This window comes from Leopardus geoffroyi, chromosome E2, assembly GCF_018350155.1.
Source record: "Leopardus geoffroyi isolate Oge1 chromosome E2, O.geoffroyi_Oge1_pat1.0, whole genome shotgun sequence".
Taxonomy (NCBI): domain Eukaryota; kingdom Metazoa; phylum Chordata; class Mammalia; order Carnivora; family Felidae; genus Leopardus; species Leopardus geoffroyi.
The window spans coordinates 43,260,370-43,276,051 of NC_059335.1; the positions used below are offsets into that span (position 1 = coordinate 43,260,370).

At 42.0% G+C, this 15,682-nt stretch overlaps 1 protein-coding gene across 2 annotated transcripts in view; it reads right to left on the bottom strand.

The window, feature by feature from the left end:
• Positions 1-15,682, bottom strand: part of GFOD2 (glucose-fructose oxidoreductase domain containing 2) — a 34,613-nt gene that overhangs the window by 3,644 nt on the left and 15,287 nt on the right. Inside the window, exon 1 of one of the 2 annotated variants that reach the window (XM_045443173.1) lies at positions 2,756-3,101. The exons of the other annotated variant lie outside the window; for it this stretch is intronic. Within the exon in view, the coding sequence (XP_045299129.1) occupies positions 2,756-3,014 (259 nt within the window). The 5' untranslated portion in view covers positions 3,015-3,101. Of the gene's footprint in view, positions 1-2,755; positions 3,102-15,682 lie in introns of those variants that run through there. 2 annotated transcript variants of the gene reach the window in all.

Sequence of the window (15,682 nt, forward strand, 5' to 3'; positions counted from 1 at the left end):
ATGAGGAAATTAGATTCTCAGACACAAACACCTCATCTGAGGGCTGTAGCTCTGGCCAACCCAGAAACTACCTGCTGTTAACTATTCACTGTAGGAATTGGGGTGGACACTGCAGCATGGGGCAGAAAGGAGGTGGGCAAGGGGGAAAAGGACTTTTGTGGCTCCTGGGAGTTTGGTGACGGTAAAACCAGGATAAGGAAATTTCTGTTCCATGTCATGAGAGGTCAGGGAAAGGGGAGAGACCTCCCATTTTGAGCCCAAACAACAGGGATGCTTTTTAACTTAAGACTCAGTAGTATTATCAGTAGGGGAGCTAAAGGCCATCTTAAACAGGCTCCTGCAAGGCCAGCCGCACAGGGTCTTTAACTTTAGGAGGACCTGGGTTATCTTGAAAGACATATTTAAGTTATCTAGCATTCCCGGGGTACCTGGGTGGCTCAGCCGGTTATGTCCAACTTCAGCTCAGGTCATGATCTCACAGCTAGTGAGTTCGAGCCCCGTGTCGGGCTCTGTGCTAACAGCTCGGAGCCTGGAGCCTGCTTCGGATTCTGTGTCTTTCTCTCTCTCTGCCCCTAACCCCCTCACATTCTGTCTCTGTCTCCTCAGAAATAAATAAACATTAAAAAAAATTTTTTTTTTTAAAGTTATCTAGCATTCCTGCTAGGAAGCCAAAGGAGAGATCAGAGAAGCTGGGAACTGATTTTTGTCTCCAGGGAGTGGGAAAAGCATGAATGCTGAGTGCTTATTAGCTCAGATTTTTTGGAGGGTGAACAAATTTCAAGCTGCAATCTTTTCTCCAGCTCATATTCTCCAGATTACCCAGGAGTGAAGTGCCCCAGAGCACCTCTTTGTTCACAGGAAGTAAACTTCATGGTCACAGTATGCTCAGTGACTCCTTTGGGGTTTGAGTGGGCAGTGCCTCAAGGCAGGTCCAGCTGACATGGCTCTCCCAGTCCCACCAACTTGACCCTGGGACTGTGTGTCTATAAGAACAGACCAAGGACTCATTCACACCCTCTTCCTCCTGAGAGTGAGAAGACAGATGACCCTGCTTCACTGAGGGCTGGGACATAAGATTCCAGAAGCCTCTGGTCATTCCTGTCCTTCCTATTTGTATTAAAAGATCCAAAGTCTGGTGCTTTCCTATACCAGGAACCAGAAAACAGCAGGCTTGTAGCCAAAGAACTTAGGATTTCCTCTTTCTTCCTACACAGCTTGGCAACGGTCTCTGTGAGAACCCTAATATATAAGCAGACTGAGAGCCTCTAGAACTCTGCCTCTGGATACACCTGGCATCACCAGCCTGTATTCATGTCACAGGGATGGCAGGAAGTCAAGTGACCACAATAGCTTGATCCCCCTGAATTAGCCTTCTGTTAAAGTGTTGGCATAGGCCTACTTCTAAACTCAATCTGAAAGCCATTACTTGCCCTCCTAAGAATCTAGTGTCTAGTGAATAGCTCCAGTGTCACATATCCTTAGAGTGCTCTCTGGAAAAGACAAACCATCTACAATTTTTGGCCAAAATGTACATGCCCCCAAATCAACAACCAGACACTCATGTTCTTACTCACTCCAATGAACGTTTGTCCTTACCAATGCATTAGGCAAGAGGTGACAGACATCCTCTTCTCCTCAGAACAAGGGAAACAAGTAGCAGTGGCTTGGACTCTCCATCATGGTAGTGTCCAGGAGGAGTGGTCAAGCCTAGTGGCATACCAGTTTCTGGGCCCAGAGATCTCTGACTGCATCAGAGAAATATTTTGCTCCTATCATCTTCATTAAATAATTTCTCTGTCAATTAATTATATGCTACCTGAATTGTCTCATTTACTTTGTAATGTGTGTTATCTCTAGTCTCTCCAACTGAACTGTGAAATCTGAAGACAGGGAGGGCTCTGATTCAACACTGCTTTGAATGTCCTGAATGACATCAGGACAGTGCCTGGCACCTAGAAGGCATTAAAAAAACAAACACCAAACAGCAACAACAACAACAACAAACATGCTGGATGACTATTTACTGGCTTGTTTTCCTACTAAATTAGATTCTGATTTACATTAGAAAAAGAGAAAAGGTCGCCCGGAGTTGACTGGGAAGAGATGCCCAACAGGAATTGCAGGAGAACAGCTCAGCAAGCCCTATACTGCCTTGGCTTCCCAAGGGGGCAGACATGTGAGCTGGCTGTCCTGTGGATCCTGTCAGGGAAGCCCAGCACTGTCCGAGGGCCTTCCTGACTTCTGGAACACAAGATTGCAAAATGTGGCAGGAAGGGTGTGCACTCAATCTAGTGAAGGACTGGCAAAACATGGGAAATGGCAGCCTCGTTACACCCTCCTCTCCATCCTTTCTGAGGTGCTACGTGCCACGGAAATGGAAGAACAAATACATCAGTCACAATTTCCCATTGCCCAAGTCTTTGAACTCCGACTTCAAACAGGCCAACTTTACATTGCATGAAATGTAATGATCTCTGGTCCCTGTGACAAGACAACTCTTGGCATATGCTTCATTTTTGCTCAGGGAGTTACTTATGGGAGGCAGGTAAGCCTGGAGCATTTCTTTCCACAGCTGTAACACCCCCAGTGTGCCCTCCCCAGGACGGCTTTAAGGGTGAGTGTTGTCCCAGAGTACCATTACCTGCAGACCAAAGCCCAAGAAGGACCACAGAGGCCCAAGAGGAGAACAGTGACACACAAGACACCACCCAGAGGGAGATACATCCTACCCTTGCTATCGTCTGACTATCCGTACCTAGAGCCTTCACAGATATTTGCCGGGTGAGTGGAGGGGGGATATTGATGCACACAAGATCCACGTCTTGATGCAGCAAGACATCATCGGTACGGCTGGTGTAGAAGGTGATGTTCATCTCCTCGGCAAGCTGCTTTGCTTCCTCCTCAGTCTTCCCCCACAGGGCCTCCACGGTGAACCCTTCTGCCCTCAGCAGTGGGACCAGAACCCGGGCAGAGCTGCCGGTCCCAAACACGCCCACTCCTGGGAGCATCTTCATGCCGGCTTCTCTGTTCACCAACTCATCTCCTCACAAGAGCCTCCAGCATGAATACGACCTTCCCACAGTCCTGGTCAAACATGGCTCCTGGAACAGCAAGCATTATACTGGCTATTAGTGGATGGCATACTCAGCCGAGGCTATCTTCTGGACTTATTTGGAAGCAACAAGTTCTCTGCCACAAAAGCACAAATGAAATACTGCTCCAAAATGAAAAGCTGCAAAAGCTTTTCCCATGGAGACTTAAGGATATTAGCAATATACATCTACTGAAAGGAAGAAAAATGAAAAATGAGTAAAGCTGGGTTAAATCTCTGTTCTGTTACTTAATGTTTTGTGTGACTCTGGTCCAATCATTTAACCATCAGGGCCTTAACTGTAAAAGTTCATGATTCTATGATATTAGATTAGAAAAAGGAAAAGAGGAGTGGGAAACAAAAACCAATACAAGTTGGAAGAGAACTACCTAAGTGCTGTGCAGATTATAATTTAAAAGTTTATGGTAGCAAGCATAGAGAACGTTCACTAGAAACAAACAAAAATTTTTTTTCAACTACCAAACTGGCAATAACAGTAACAGGAAGTTTAAAATGGTATTTTTTGTATAAGGATATTCACTCCAACATTGGCTATGATAGGTGAAAAACTGGGAAACAATCTAGATGCTGAATAACAGTAATGGGTAAGATAAATAACACTATGCAGTCATTGAAAACCAAGGGGATAGAAAGCCCTCAATGACCTGCAAGACATCACCATATGTTCACTGAAAAGAGGGAAAACAAAACAATATGTGAAGTATGATATCCATTTTTTTAAAGCACAGAAAAAAATAAATATATATGAATGAAAACATATAAGGATATCTATAATATTATCTGTAAATATATTTCACACATGACACTAGAAGGACCAGAATACACCTGAATTTAATAATGATTACTTAAATTATGAGATTATGGATGAATTTTGTTTTTCAAACATTGCCAAATTTTATACAATGAATATGTCTTACTGTGGAATTTTTCCTTCTGATCACAAGGGTTATTAAATGAAATAACAAACAAACAAAAGTCTTCTTGGAAACCAAGATGAGATTTAGGTGTGCTTAGGGTATCAGGTTTCCCCATACAGCAGCCCCTCTGCTAAACCAGTGGTACCCACTCTGGCTGTGTGTTAGGTCAATGGTAACTCCATACCCACTGAGTCATATAAAGGGATGAAGCTGTGTCACTGTCATTTTCTTGTCATAGTAAATTAAATTCTTTTTTTGTGTGTGGTAAAATACACATAAAATTTACCATCTTAAACTTTTTTTTTTTTTTTTTTAGAGAGAGAGATTGAGAGAGCGAGCGAGCAAGCAAGCACAAGTTGGGGAGTGGAGTAGGGCCAGGGGGGAGAGAGAATCTTAAGCAGGCTCCATGCTCAGTGGGGAGCCCCACAAGGGGCTCGATCTCATGACTATGAGATCATGACCTGAGCTGAAATCAAGTCGGATGCTAACCCAACTAAGCCACCCAGGCACCCCTTAACACATTTTTTAAATTTTAACTTTTTAAATGTTTATTTATTTTGACACAGAGAGAGAGAGGAAGAATAAGAGAGACGGAGAACGAGCAGGGGAGGGACAGAGATGGAGAGAGAATCCCAAGCAGGTTCCGCTCTGTCAGTGCAGAGCCCAACATGGGGCTCGAACCCACAAACTGCACGATCATGACCTGAGACAAAATCAAGAGTCGGATGTTCAACTGACTGAGCCACCCAGGTGCCCCAAATTTTAATTTAAGTAGGCTCCACACCCAGTGCAGAGCCCAACACAGGGCTTGAACTCACAACCCTGAGATCATAACCTGAGCTGAGATCAAGAGTCAGACACTTAATTTACTGAGCCCCCCAGGTGCCCCATCTTAACTATTTTTAAGTGTACAGGTTCAGTGATACATTCATATTGTGCAACCATCACCACCACCTACCTCCAAAACTTTTCATCTTGCAAAACTGAAACTCTATACTCATTAAACAGTAACTCCTCTTTCCAGTCCCTCTCCCTAGTCACTGTGTGTATGTATATATATATATTTTTTTTTTCTTTTCTTTTTTTTTTTTTTTAAGTAATCTGTACACCCAACATGGGCTTCAAACCCAAGACCCTATTACCCCAAGATCAAGAGTCATATGCTCTACTGACAGCAGCCAGGTGCTCTAACCATTCTACTTTCTGTCTCTATGACTCTGACTATGCTAGGTACCTCATAGAAGGGGAGTCACAGTGTTTGTTTTTTTGTGATTGGCTTATTTCACTTAGCATAATGTCCTCAAAGTTCATCCATGTTTTAGCATGTGTCAGAACTTCCTCCCCTTTTAAATTCAAATAATATTCCATTCCATATGTATATACCACATTTTACTTATCCATTCATCTGTTCAGACACTTGGGTTGCTTCTGTATTTTAGCCACAACAGATAATGCGGCTATGAACATGGGTGTTCAAATACGTCTTCAAGATCCCGCTTTCAATTCTTTTGCATTTATACCCCGAAGTAGAATTGCTAGATCATACGGTAGATTTTTAAGTTTTTGAGGAACCACCATACTGTTTCCCATTGGGGCTGTACCATTTTAACGTTTTTGTTTTGTTTTGTTTTGTTTTTCTTAATTTTTGAGACAGAGAGAGACAGAGCATGAACAGGGGAGGGTCTGAGAGAGGGAGACACAGAATCTGAAACAGGCTCCAGGCTCTGAGCTGTCAGCACAGAGCCCGACGTGGGGCTCGAACTCACGGACTGCAAGATGGTGACCTGAGCCGAAGTCGGCCGCTTAACCAACTGAGCCATCCAGGCGCCCTATTTTAAATAATAATTTTATAAACACTTTACATTCCCTTAGTCTTCCAACTATCTTTTAAAAACCTTACCACTGATCTTGCTCACCACAAATCCTAAATTTTAAGAAGTTTTATCCAAACACACAACTTTGCTGTTCTACTTTAATCCACAATAACACTGCTTCATTTGCATCTCCTCACAGATCAGAGTCCACCTATTTTCAGTTTTTTTTAAGTTTATTTATTTTGAGAGAGAGAGAGAGAGAGAGAGAGAGAGAGAGCAAGCGGGGAGTGGCAGAGAGAATCCCAAGCAGACTCTGTACTGTCAGCGCAGAGCCCAATGGGGGGCTCAAACCCATGAACCAAGAGATCATGACCCAAGCCAAAACCAAGAGTCAGACGCTTAACCGACTGAGCTACCCAGATGCCCCAACCTATTTACAGTTTAAAGGAGACATGGTGTTCCTTTAGTAACTCCAAGTACTAGGGATATACATCTCTTTCCTCCCCATCCACAACATCCTCCCACCTTTCTGGTCCATTTCTGAGTGCCACTTTTGGGGTTCCCAGCTCCTCCAATCCTGAGGTTTTTGAGGTTCAAGTCATAGGTGTCTTCTTTTCTTCTTGTTCCACGTACTCTTTCCACTCATGTCCAAAGCTTTATCAGTATACCAGGGACTCCCAAATCTGCAGAATAAGCCCAGATTTCCCTCCAGAGTTTCACATCCACATATTTTACTCCTGAATATACACTGATGTTCTATAGTTTCCATAACCCACACACCCCACATGACTAAATCTGAACAGAAAGAGTAAAGTGAGATGGTGAGAGCACCTGAAGTGAAGGCTTCCGAGATACCTGAGTTCAAATTCTGGCTTCACCAGTTCTTATGCAACCCTTTTCATGGGTAAAACAGGCCTAATGCTATTTAGCTCCCAGGGTCTTCTGAAGATTAAATGAGGTCAAGTGTTTTTTTTAATTGTTTTTAAACATTTATTCATTTTTGAGAGACAGAGTGTGAGTGGGGGAGGGGCAGAGAGCAGGAGACATAGAATCCAAAGCAGGCTCCAGGCTCTGAGCTATCAGCACAGAGCCCGATGTGGGGCTCAAATCCACCAACTATAAAATCACACTCTGAGCCAAAGACAGACGCTCAACTGGCTGAGCCACTCAGGTGCCCCAAATGAGGTCCAGTTTTAAGTGCCTAGCCAAGTATATATGGTCAGCATTTAATAATTATCATAAACCCTCACTCAAACATTTTCTTTCCATATTCTCTCTCTTATGGAATGTTACTATCATCAACTCAATTCTTTAGCCCAGAAAGCTGGCCATCATCCATAACTTCTCTATTCTCTTACCCGTACAAGTAATTCATCAAGTCTTATTGATCCTATCTCTTTATTACCTCTTAAATCCATCCCTTCATTGTTATCCCCTCTGTCACTGCCCTAGTCTAGCCCTGAGTACCACTCACCTGGATGACTGCAACAACTTCTACTTTATCTCTCTTCCTTCCATCCTTTCCTTCCTTCAACTAATCCTCATATTGTAAAGAGATCTTTCTAAAATGCAAATGGGATCACATCACTTCCTTCCTTTTTAAACCTTTTTTGACTTCTCACTGGACTCACTATAAAGTCTGGATTCTTTAAAAAAATTTTTTTGTTTATTTACTTTTGAGAGAGAGAGAGAGAGAGAGAGAGAGAGAGAGAGAACGAGTTGAGGAGGGGTAGAGAGAGAGAGAGGGAGACACAGAAGCCGAAGCAGGCTCCAGGCTCTGAGCTGTCAGCACAGAGCCAGACGCGGGGCTCGAACTCACGAACCGTGAGATCATGACATGAGCTGAAGTCGGAAGCTTAACTGACTGAGCCACCCAAGCGCCTCTATAAAGTCCAGATTCTTAAATAGCACCTGCCTGGGTAGCTCAGTTGGTTGAGTGTCCGACTCTTGATTTTGGCTCAGGTCATGATCCCAGGGTTGTGGGATTGAGCCCCTCGTCAGGCTCCAAGCTCAGTGTGGAGCCTGCTTAAGATTCTCTCTCTCTCCCTCTGTCCCTCTCACCCATTTGCATTCTCTAAAAAAAATAAAATAAAATAATAATAATAATAAATAAAATAAAATAAAATGGATCCTTAAAACAAACAAACAAACAAAACACTTCACAAAGTCCTGATTCTTCAGTATGACTTATAAGGTCCTGCATGATCCAGAAATCTTCAGACAGGTCTAGCTTTGTACAGGGTCACTTTCAAAGATTATCTCAAAGAGAAATGGGTTTCAAAACACATAGTTAAATAACAGAGTAAGAAGAACACTCTGCAAAATTGTCAGGTATAAATCAACTAAAAGTTGGGGAGACAGTTACTCAAAATCACAAAAATGGCTTCAGAGTAACTGATGAAGAGTATGTTTTTTCTTTCTGAGAAAATTAAATAGTGGAGAACAGTTGTTTATTTGGACCCTTTTATATCATATTAAAAGCATATCATCTCACAAAAACTTGTACATGAATGTTCATAGGACAATCTTTCTTAATAGCCAAAAAGTTGACACCCAATGTCTATCAACTGCTAAATGGGTACACAAAATGTGGTATATCCATGCAATGTAGTATTCTTCAACCACAAAAAGTAATGAAGTACTGATACAAATTACAACAAGGATGAACCTTCATTATGCTAAGTGAAAGATGCTAGTCACAGAAGGCCATTTATTGTATGATTCCATTTATAGAAAATGTTCAGAACAGGCAATCCATGAAGACAGAAAGTAAATTAGTGGCAGGGGATAGCAGGGATGGAGGATTTGGGAGGTATGGGGGGGGGTCCAACTTTATTCTGCCTCATGAGGTTATTCAGTACCACTTGTTGAAGAGACTATTCTTTCCCTTGAATGACTCTGATATCTTTGTTGAAAAACAGTTCACCATAAATGTATGGGTTTATTTACAGACTCTCAATTTTATTTCACTGCTCAATTTGTCTGTCCTTATGCTAGTACCACCCTGTCTTGATTACTTTAGCTTTACAGTAAGTTCTGAAGTCAGTGTGAGTCTTCCAACTTTGTTCTTTTTCAATATTGTTCTTGCTATTCTGGGTCCTTTGCATTTTCCTATAAAATCTAGGTTCAATCTGGGATTTTGGTAGAGATTGTTTTGAATCTGTAGATCAATTTGGGGAACGCTGTCATCATAATATTAGGTTTTCTGATCCATGAACATGGTATGCTTTTCCATTTACTTAGGTCTTTAATTTCCTTCAATGATATTCTATAGTTTTTAGAGAGTAACACACTTTTTGGTTAAATTTTTTTCTAAGTATTTAATTTTGTTTGATGCTATTGTAAATGGAATTGTTTTCTTAATTTCATTTCAGTTCTTTTGCTTTTAGTATAGATACAAATGTACTATGTAAACTACATGTCTATCTTAGGGGTTGGTTGGCTGGTATTGCCCAATACAGCATCCTATACTGCTTGACCCTACCTGAAGGACACCTGTGCCTCTGTGAACCACTGAAACAAGCATGACTGGGGCTAACTCCAGACCCCAGTCAGCTTCCTGTGCTCCTGTCTCTATCCTCTGGGGCTGTGGATCTTGGCTTGCCTCCTGTACTCTACCATTGGGTTTTATCTTAATCATCTTTCTTTCTAATAATGATGAATAATTCTGTGGACTCTCAGCTATGTCTCTTTCCTCTTTGCTGATTAATTCTGCCCTTAGAGGCTTCCTTTCTAGTTAGAAACAGGTAAGTCACACAGTATTTTCTATTATTATCATGTCCTGGACTTCTCCTCTTCAGCTATTTTGGTCACCTTCTGCATTTGCAGTTTGTTATTGTTTTTGTTTTTGTTGTTGTTGTTTTTCTACTTTCAGATCATGGATATTCTGGGAGCCTGAGTGTCAAATCTGTAGCACTAGACAAGTAAGGTTCTGCATAAATTTTATGGGTCATTAATTACCAACAGCTATAAGGGCCAGAGGAGTGAAACACAGCCACTATAAGCAAAGACGTCCACGTTCTCTCAAAATTCATGCCCAGGGCACACTTACTCCTCTCTCCCACTTCACTCCTTCATGCTGTAGTTATATGTGGATGTATGTTTGCATGGGCGGTTTAAAAGAACAGAATGGATTAGAAGACATTTTAATAACCTCTGTTTTACTACAATGACTTAAAGGGCAGCTTCATCAACACCCATAAAGGGGCATCAGCTGGCCTCTGAGGAAGCCAGATGGCATGAAGCTAGGCAGGCTTGATACTAGGTATTTCCTGTTCAAGCAGGCAGAGCTGGTTTCCCCCCCTTTTTTTTTTTTTTCAGTGACTACCCTTTTCTAACCCCTAAAATTTCCCAACTCCCAGTCCCTAACTTTCTTGTATATATGTAGACCTTTTGCATTCTCCAAAGATCTCTATAAACTCAACCCTACCTAGCTCACATGCATTCCAATCACCACACACTGGTTGGGACAGGACTGGCTATATACACCTTCACAAGGCTATGGGGAAGATAGCACAGAGGTTAGAGGCATGGAATCTAAAGCCACCTTGCCTGGCTCAAGTTTTGACTCTACCACTTACCAGCTAGGTAACCTCAGATAGGTTTCTTAATTCTTAATCATTCTATGCTTCTGTTTCCTCATCTGTAAAATGGGGATAATTGTATCTACCTCATAGGGGAGTTAAGGATTAAACGAGTTAATATTTGTAAAGCATTTCTTACAGGGCTTACTATTATAGATAGTAAGTCACTGTATACACCATTTTTAAAAATTTAATTTAATTAAAAAAATTTTTAACGTTTATTTACCTTGAGAGAGAGAGAGAGAGAGAGAGAGAGAGAGAGAATGAGTGGGAGAGGGGCAGAGAGAAAGGGAGACACAGAATCTGAAGCAGGCTCCAAGCTCCAGGCTCCAGGCTCCAAGCTGTCAGCCCTGAGCCCAATGCGGGGTTCAAACTCAGGAACTGCGAGATCATGACCTGAGCTGAAGTCGGACGCTCAATCGACTGAACCACCCAGGTGTCCCTAATTTAATTTTTAAAAGTGTGTCAATTTTGTTGATCTTTTCAAAGAACCAACTTTTCTTTTTTAAGTAATCTCTACACCCAACGTGGGGTTTGAACTCACAACCCTGTGATCAAGGGTCACATGCTCTTCCAACTGAGCCAGCCAGGAAGCCCCATACATCCATAATTTTTAAAAAGATTTCTATGACTGACTTAGATGTCTCCTTTTCAAAAGCTGTGTAGGAATACGAAGATAATATTCTGAGCTAATATGCAGCGAAATGCAATAGGCCAAACAATGTTTAGTATAACATATAGTACATCTAAGTCCACACAATCCCATTTTGCAGATGAGGATACAGAAGCTCAAAGAGGCTAGACAACTTTTCCAAGGTTCTGCAGCTGGCTGTGTATGTTAGAGCTGCCACAACCAGCTGTGAAGCCCTGGGCAGATTACTTAGCTTCTCTGAGCCTCTGTAAAAACAGAGGTTTTATATGTGTGGAATAAATCTTTCATTCTTTTGTGAGAAGTATGAGCCAGGAAAGTTCATTCTGTTGCCTGGATCGGCAAGTGCTTGCCTCAGATCCACCACTCAAACCAATGTTGATCTGTTCATACATCACACCTTTACTGAGGGCCTAACAGGGAGGCTGTGGAGACAAAAAGATTAAAACAACAACAACAAAACACCCCAATTTTGGGGCCAATAAGTCAGAAAAGTGTGTAGGAGCCAGAGCTGGTGGCACCAAGCACTAACCTGAGTTTGGACTTTCTGGGTCCAGCCAATGGGAAGTACCTCAAGGAGATCAGAGTCTTAGCATGACTAAGAGAATTTAATCCCAGGAATGTATGGCTGGTTCAACATTCTAAAATCAATTACTATAATCCACCACATCAATAGTAGTTAGTTATTAGACTGCATTAATTAGAAATGCAAATTAGGGGCTCCTGGGTGGCTTGGTCAGTTAAGTGTCCGACTTCGGCTCAGGTCATGATCTCGCCACCTGTGAGTTTGAGCCCCATGTTGCGCTCTGTGCTGATAGCTCAGAGCTTGGAGTTCGAGCTTTGGATTCTGTGTCTCCTTTTCTCTCTGCTCCTCCCCCACTCACACTCTGTCTCTGTCTCTCTGTCAAAAGTGAGTAAACGTTGGGGCGCCTGGGTGGCACAGTCAGTTAAGCATCCGACTTCAGCCAGGTCACGATCTCGCGGTCCGTGAGTTCGAGCCCCGCGTCAGGCTCTGGGCTGATGGCTCAGAGCCTGGAGACTGTTTCCGATTCTGTGTCTCCCTCTCTCTCTGCCCCTCCCCCGTTCATGCTCTGTCTCTCTCTGTCCCAAAAATAAATAAACGTTGAAAAAAAAAAAAAAAAGTGAGTAAACGTTAAAAATTTTTGTGTAAAAAAAAGAAATGCAAATTAAAACTTATTTAATACAACTACGCACCTACTAAAATGTCTAAAAATCAGAAAACCTGGTATCAAATACTGGCAAGGCCATAAAGCAACTGTTCATTCTTGGTGAAAATGAAAAATGGTAGAGCCACTTTGGAAACAGTTTGTCATCTTACAAAGTTAAATATACACTTATCATATAATCTAGTAGCCCCACTTCTGGGTTTTTACCAAGAAAAACAAAACTGATTTTTACACAAAAACCCGTATGTGAATGTCTATCTTCTAATGTTTAACACTAGTTTCATTTGTAACTGCCTAAACTTAGAACCAGCACAAATGTCCTTCAACTGGTGGTTAATGGATAAACAAATAGTAGTGTATCATGCAATGGAATACTACTCAGTAATGCAAAAAAGCAAACTACTAATGGACTCAATGACAAAATGAATCTCCAGTGCATTATGCTAACTAAAAGATGCCAGACTCAGGAGGCTCTATACTGTGTGATTCCATTTACATGACATTACAGAAAAAGCAAACAGGGACAGAAAATAGTGATTGCCAAAGGTAATGAGTCAACTGCAAAGGGCTACAGGGAATTTTGGGGGGTAGGTGGTAAAGGAACTGTTCTCTATCTTGACAAGGTTGTTAGTTACATGACTGTGTGCATGTCAAAACTCATAGAACTCGGGGCACCTGGGTGGCGCAGTCGGTTAAGCGTCCGACTTCAGCCAGGTCACGATCTCGCGGTCCGTGAGTTCGAGCCCCGCGTCAGGCTATGGGCTGATGGCTCAGAGCCTGGAGCCTGTTTCCGATTCTGTGTCTCCCTCTCTCTCTGCCCCTCCCCCGTTCATGCTTTGTCTCTCTCTGTCCCAAAAATAAATAAACGTTGAAAAACAAACAAACAAACAAACCTCATAGAACTGTATACTTAAAAGGAGTAAACTTACTGATATGTAAACTATATTTAAATAAATAAATAAATAAATAAATAAATAAATAAATAAATAAATATGACACCCTAAAAATGACACCGACGTTCTAAGCATAAAATGACAAGTTGTAGTGTCATTTAGAGAAACAGGGAACCCAAAAGGCCTGACTTGTTGAAACTTGTGCAGAAGCTGGGATTTGTGGATTCTGCTCTTCCCAGACTGGTGGGATATCATCTTACCTTCTGTATGCCTGGTCCATGGAGCCACAGCTTCTGCAAAATCATAGGAAGAGACCCATTCCCCACCATAGGGGTAGGCCAAATCCAGTCTTACCCCTGTTTTTATAAATTCTGGAACACAAGTCATATCCATTCCTTTATCTATGGCTACTTTTGTAATATAACAGCAAAGTAGGTGCAACAGTGAGCATATGGCCCACAAAATTGAAAATATTTACCATCTGGCGCTTAACAGAAAAGATTTGCTGACTCCTGCCCTATCCCATGAGTTATGAAGCTAGGAGCTTCAAATGACAGAATTTAATCATGAAGGTAGTCAGGATTATGATTAAAAACCATTCTACCTCATTGTTTGAGGAGTCACAGATTCTGGGAATTCTGGTGTTAACTGAATAATGTCAGAGAGGTCATTCATCGATTAGGCAGCTTGAGTAGGAGTCAGACCCTGGGCAGAAGGTGCCTATGAATACTTTACTACTAGATGCGACATGCAGAACTAAAACCTGTATTTCCCAGCCTCTCCTGCAAAAAAGACGCACCAAAGAAGATAAATATAGGATGAAGATACAGTTTGGCCGAGCTTCTGAGAACATTCTTTAAGGGAGGTAAGGAGGTAATCTCCATTGACAGGCACTTTCCCCCCCTCCTTCTCCTTCCTTTCGGCTTTAAGTGCAAGATTCTATGGCTGGAGTTGCCACAGTCAAATGACCACCAGGAGGCAACCTGAGGATGGAACACAATTTCCCACAGACATTGGTACTAAAATGGTGAATCACCCTAAGGAACTCCATTTCATGGACTAGACAGGCATGTAAACACATTTGTTATTCATTACAACAGGTAGAGCAACAAATCTGTGTGTCACATGGAGAACAGCCATCATTAACAACAGGGGCCACAGGTGGTATGCAAGCAGGAAAGGCTTCCTGGAAGAGATGATGTAACAGGTCCAAGTTGGTCAGAAAGACAAGAGGTCACACAGCCTGTCCAACCCATCCAATGACAAAACCTTCCCTTTATTAGTGGCCTGATTCTGTTCTGTGGCCATTTCAGTCCGAAAACTCTTCTGTGGATGGACTTGGAAGTCCTTGGTCTTCTACACTGTGGAACTATCTGTGATGTTTCTAATGAAACTGTCATGTTTCCTCTAAACTTCATAGGTGGTGGTGGGCTGTTTGCAAAACGGCCACAATAACTCCCTTTTCTGTTTTCATGCCATCAGATAGTCAATCACCTCCCACAGTGACTCTGGACTTAGCCATGCCATTTGCTCTGGCCAATGGGAAATTAGCAAAATGACACAAGATGTTTGAAAAGTACTTGTGCATGGAGGCTTGCTCTCTCACACTGCTCGTGGGTTCTCTGGGACCATCACCATGTGAACAAGCCTAGGCCATCCTGCTAGATCACAAGAGACATGCGACCAAAGTCATCCTCACTGCCCCACCTGGCACTGAGCCAAACGCCAGTTATATGAGTGAGATCATCTCATGTCATCCAGTTCCAGCTGAGACCACCTAACCCAGAACCATCCAGATCTCCCCCAAAATCATAAGAAAACCGGACTAATACACTGTAAACCTTTACCTTACCCAATGTTATATGTCAATTATATTTCAATAAAGCTGGGGAGGAAAAAGAATCATGAGACATAATATTTGTCTTAAGCTACTGAATTTTGAGGTTGTTTGTTATATAGCAAAAGCTTACTGATATACTCCTTTACAGACAGAACTCTAATTCCCTCGGGCCTTCCTCATACTCTCTATCAAAAGAATAGCCAAGGTCGCTCTGGCTTGCCCCATCTCTGGTTTGCCAAAATCCTCCTGAAATGGGGCCCCCAGAACTAAATGCCATATCCTGAGCATACTCTGTCTGACCTTCTTCCTTTAGATATTATACTCCTATTAAGCAGCTTACATTCATTATAGAATTTAGACAGCCTTGTCATCCTAATACACAGTAGGAATCACATGTCCTAAGAACTATTCTGTACTTATATCGTTAGGTTTTAAAAATGTTTAATTGTGGCAAAATACACATCAACATAAAATTTGCCATCTTAACCATTTTTAAACGTATGGGTCAGCTGCATTAGTAACATTCACATTGTTGCACAACCATCACCACCAACCACCACCCACAGAACTCTTTTTACCTTGTAAAAGTGAAAATCTAGATCCATTACACAAGAACATCCTATCCCCTCCAACCTTCAGCAACCATCATTCTACTTTATGAGTTTGATTCTCTATAAGTGCAATCAT